We start from the raw sequence: 4,897 nt of genomic DNA, 5'->3' as shown, positions 1-4,897 counted from the left end.
GGAGAGGGGCGAGGAGGAGGCGGCAGCGGCCGCCACAGCGGCCGCTGCCGCCTCCTCCTCGCCCCTCTCCCCTCAGGGGCGGCCCCGCCCTTCTTCCCGCCCCGGCGCGGTGCGCATGCGCGGTGCCCTTTGTGTCCGGGCGGGCGGGCGGCGCGGGGCAGGCCGGGCCGCTGTGAAGCGCCGCGCCGCCGCCGCCGCCGCCGCCGTCGGCGCCGGGGTGGGGAGGGGGGGGGTGGGAATAAGCCGGCTCCGCCATGGTGAAGAAGCGGAAAGGCCGAGTCCTTATCGACTCCGATACGGAGGATAGCGGTAGCGAGGAGAACCTAGATCAGGTGCGCGCGGGAGAGGCCCGGTCCGAAAACCGCTCGGGCCTGGGATCTCCGGCCCCGCGATCGGGGCTCGGTGCCGCCAATCCCTCCCCTCGTTCCTTCGCTCCACGGCCCGGTGGGGGGGGGGTTGCGCGCCGCCGTCGCTTTCCCTCAGCGCGATGAGGGCCCTCCCGTGAGGAGAGCGAGCTCTCCTCCGGCGGATCCCCGGCCTGCCCCTGGCAGGCGGCCCGCCTTGGCGGGTTTCGGGGCGGGGGGGGGGCTCGTTGCAGCGGGCCCGGTGCTCGCAGGAGGGCGGCGGGACGGAGGGGAGATGCTCCGGGGTGGCTTGGCCCTGAGGAGGGGAGAAGCGAGGCCCGGTTGAAGGCGGTCGTCACCCCTCGGGGAGTGGGGGAAGAGGCCCAAAGGGCTGGGGTAACTTTTCTGTGCCGCTTTTCTCCCGCCGGGAGAGCAGCGTGTCAGGTCCCTGCCTCCCGGTGAGCCCCTCGGGCCAGGCGGGATCCCCGGGGTGGGCTTGGGGGGGGGGGTTAATGCGTGTTTAATGCTCCCTCCTCGGTCGGAGCGACGGAGCTGGGGGAGAGGTCTGCTGAGGGGAAACCGCATGGAGTTAGGAGGCTGTAGGTACAACAAGGGGAGGTATTTGTTTATCATCAGGGCATCTCCTGGGATTGGAAGTGCGATGTCTGGTGTCATTTTAACCGTATCAGGGGTGCAAAGGAGGTGCCTTCCTCTTTGGAGGGGGCTGCTTTCAAAGACTCAACTTTCGGTGTAGCAGGTGGTGATGATGTGATTCAAATGGTAAATAAAGACATTATAGGTGAAGTGTGTTACAGCTTGTATGGCAGTGCTTGTTCCGGGGAGAAGTTTGGCTGGTTAAATATGCTGAAGCCTACATGTCCGATGTAATTTATGTGCTGGAGCTTCAGGGTTTTTAATACAGAAGATGTTGCTATGTTGCGATAAAAAGCCTTCCCAAACACTCAAAAATAGGTTTGCAGCTTTGAGCTTCACAAAAATCAAATCGGAGGCTCTGTTAAACAAGTATACTGGAGCAGATGTTGCGTGCCCTGATGTTGTTGATCTTGCATGCCTCTAGAGTCTTTAAGAGCTGCCAACATCTCACCACTAGTATATTTGTTTGGTAGTTTCTTCAGAGCTTGAAAATAGAAGGAGGTGGACTAGCTGTAGAATAGATCAGGCAATCAGAGTGATGGTGGTAGGAATAACCGTATGGTTCTGCATCTGTTCCATCGTTCACTGGAAGCATGCATCTGCAGCTGTACCCGAGTAGTAGGTGCTTAGTCCTCCGCTGAGCTGCTTGTAGCAACTGTAACAGCAGGGATGTGTATGTGCAAGGGTGAAGATTAGGGAGCAGGGAAGCAATGTTTTTGTGGTGTGATTTAAGGACGAGAGTATACTATGAGAGTATACTGAGTGAGGCCCTTGTAGGTTAAATGTTTGACAGCTTCCCTTGGCAATCTAGGCTTGTTGAATCAAAGGAGTAGGAGCCTTTCTAATATATTATCTTGGAAAACAGGACAAGGGTAGGAAGAAAGAAGGAAAATTGCTTGGAATAAAAGTAGTGGTAAACATGCCAAGATATCCAGGGAGGTAGTCTGGCTTGAAGGACTACTTAGAGACAGTTGTAAGAGAGAAATTCTAGAAAAGATTGTAGAAAACATCAGGAGCTTCCTGAAGAGAACTGTTAATTGTACAAATGTGTTCTGTTGATGTTGTATGCCTTCTTCAGAGAAAGGTTTGTAAAATGCCTTTACTAATGGAAGGTTTCTTTGTTGGTAAGTAGCCTAGGCCATCAGTTTCTGCAGTGTTTGTGTTCTCATTTGAGGTACTAAATTGTAATCCATTTGCTGTGGAGATAATCTTCCAGTTGTGAAACTAATGCAAACCAATCTAGTATTGACTTCCCAAGACTGCAGAAGTTGGTGTGACTGTATTTCTACTCACAGCTACGGTTCGTCAACCCCAGAGCAATGTTTTTAAGAATAAATTATGTGTCATGGACTACAAAGACAGTAATGCAGCTTCAGAAATGTTTGTTTTATAGTACTGCTTCTGTCATCTGAACAACCTACAAACAGCAGATGATGAGATTATTTGAGAGCCATTTAGTTCTTTGTGCTGGTGTGTGTTGTCTTTGAAAGTGCTTCCTCTGGAGAAGAACAGCTCTACTTAGTTTCACAAACTTTGAGCTTGATGCCTGTTCTGCGTCTATCCAAAGCTTTAAGTGCATTCTGTCATATGTGGGGACAGTGAAAAGGACTTGAACAGGCTGACTAAATATTATCAGCCATGACATTGTGGCAGTGCCTAAAGTGTTTCAGTTTTAAAGTGTATAATTGGAAACATCTCTTTTGTTTAGAAGGAGGAGCTGCTGTCTAGTGGTATTTGGCTTTTTGGGTTAATGCTACACAATGTAGTTGGGTGTTTTTGAATTATTACCCAATCCAAATAAAACAGACCTGGACATGACTCTGAAAGTGATTTGTCTCATGTGGTTTATACCAAGAAAGTAATGGTAGTAGTCTTTGCTTCTTATAGCTTGTTATCCTCAAAATCCTTCTGTAGCATCCAGTTGTATTAAAGTTGTGTGTGTGTGTGTGTATATATATATATATTTATGAAACATAAGTAGACTTTGTTCCTTAGTCAGTGAGGATAATCATGTTACTGGGATGTGCTCAGATATTCACAGAGAAGGTGCATATCCACTGAACTAGATTGGTAAAACTAATTATGACATTTTAAAATAAATGTGTGGTTTTTCACACCAGGAGCTCTTGTCATTGGCCAAACGGAAACGCAGTGACTCTGAAGAAAAGGAGCCACCTGTGAGCAAACCTACAGCATCTTCAGACTCTGAGACGTCAGACAGTGACGATGAGGTGAGTTTGTCACGTTGTCAGTGAAATTACTGTGGGTTATATGTCTGATTGTACCTAAGCAGTGAAAGTGTATTTGTCATACAGTATATTTAGCCTGCTGACTTCATAAAGTGGGACTGGCCATCAGTGGAACTGGTGGAGACCCATTAAGACCAGAGGATGTATACTCAGAAATACTTCTTTCTGTCTTTTAACTAATATGCTTTGAATTGTAACTGTATACAAAATAGTCTGAATGCCTATAGAAAAGATGCCTACCTGTTTTATCCCATGTTCATATGGTCTGAATGGTCTGCCTACTTAAAACTGGTGTTTTCCTGTGTAATGCTGGGAGTTGGAGTAGCAGTAAAGCTGCTAAAGCTGGACTCTGAACTAAGGAGGAGAGATTTTCAGCTTTAGGAGAGAGCTTCCTTAGAGAAGAAAAGGGTCAAGGCAGGTAGTACTGTTTTACAGGTGGTAAAACTGTTCTATTTAGCTACTTTGATTCTCAAAGAACTCCGCTGTGAGCTAGCTTGTCTGGTCATTTGAAGATGCAACAGAGTGAGTTTTTATTGGCATTTTTGAAGAAAGCGAGGCAAGGAAGAGTTTAGCGTAACTTTGTTCTGGGCTTTTGTCAATTCCTTGTATAGTGGTGCTTATCTGCTAGATCTGTTTTTATTATTTGTTCTTGGTGCTACATTCTGGAGCTGGTTAAAAGTCTCTGCTTTCATCTATAAATGAGAAATGAAATAGACCTATCAGAACAGAGGAACTGACAAACAGGTCGTACAGGTATTTGAATAAAAAAACTTTCTTGAAGGCTTACAAATGTCTTTTATAAGCTTTCTGCACAATGTAGTGAGGTCATTTATTCCATCTATTCTTAAAAATTTAACAGGGAGCTGTTTGGGGTGGATTTTTTTTCTGAAACTATAGGAAGGATTATTCATTGTGACAACTTGAAGACTGATAGGGTAGGCCAGTGATAAACTATATAACTGTTAAGCATCTGGTAGTGTAACAGAATTCTTCCAATAAGTGTAAAGAATGTGTGGTTCAATTTTCTTTCTGAGGCATTTTTGAAATAAATGTGCTTGGAACTCTGTTTCCATCAGTCATTTTCTTAAAAAAATACAAGAATCACCATTTTCTATTTTTTTTATCTAATCTATGCTTAAGACATAAGGAAAGAGAAAATTGTGAATGGGCTAGATATATTAGGTTTGTTATTGGGTGACCCCTTGGTCTGTTGCTTTTGTGTGTTCAGATCTGCTGGCACACAGCTCATTTATTCTAAGCTGCGTGGAGACCAACTTGTCTGGAAAAGTAGACTTAGGTGTGGAGAGCTCGTTGATGATAAAGGCTTCTGTGTTTATCTCTGAAAACTGTCAGAATAAATAATATTATTCAAATTATTTTTTTAGTTTGTGTGACTACAAGTAGGGCCTACCTTTCCATTTTATGTAGAATATGACAGTGTATCTCTTCACAAATTTGTGCAGACCTTGCAGATGCGGTAGTATCTCTATTGCATCATGTGCATTTGATACTCTTTCTAGTCTGTGTTTCATTTCTAATTGATACTCAGTTTTTTCTGACCTCCATGCAGCAAGAGGAAAAGATTTAGAGAAGAGGTAATTAGGACACTTGCTTCTATTCCTGTGCCTGAAATATGCATTCTGAACTGCT

The 4,897-nt window shown here is 45.7% G+C and overlaps 1 protein-coding gene across 1 annotated transcript in view; it reads left to right on the top strand.

The window, feature by feature from the left end:
- The first annotated feature begins 115 nt into the window (after positions 1-115).
- RTF1 (RTF1 homolog, Paf1/RNA polymerase II complex component) overlaps positions 116-4,897 on the top strand; it is a 30,922-nt gene continuing 26,140 nt past the window's right edge. Inside the window, 4 exon segments of the mRNA XM_075030706.1 lie at positions 116-131; positions 134-240; positions 243-332; positions 3,119-3,229. Coding sequence (XP_074886807.1) covers positions 116-131; positions 134-240; positions 243-332; positions 3,119-3,229 — 324 coding nt within the window.

Source organism: Buteo buteo, chromosome 6, assembly GCF_964188355.1.
Source record: "Buteo buteo chromosome 6, bButBut1.hap1.1, whole genome shotgun sequence".
NCBI classification, from domain to species: domain Eukaryota; kingdom Metazoa; phylum Chordata; class Aves; order Accipitriformes; family Accipitridae; genus Buteo; species Buteo buteo.
This window is presented reverse-complemented; position numbering and strand designations above follow the sequence as displayed.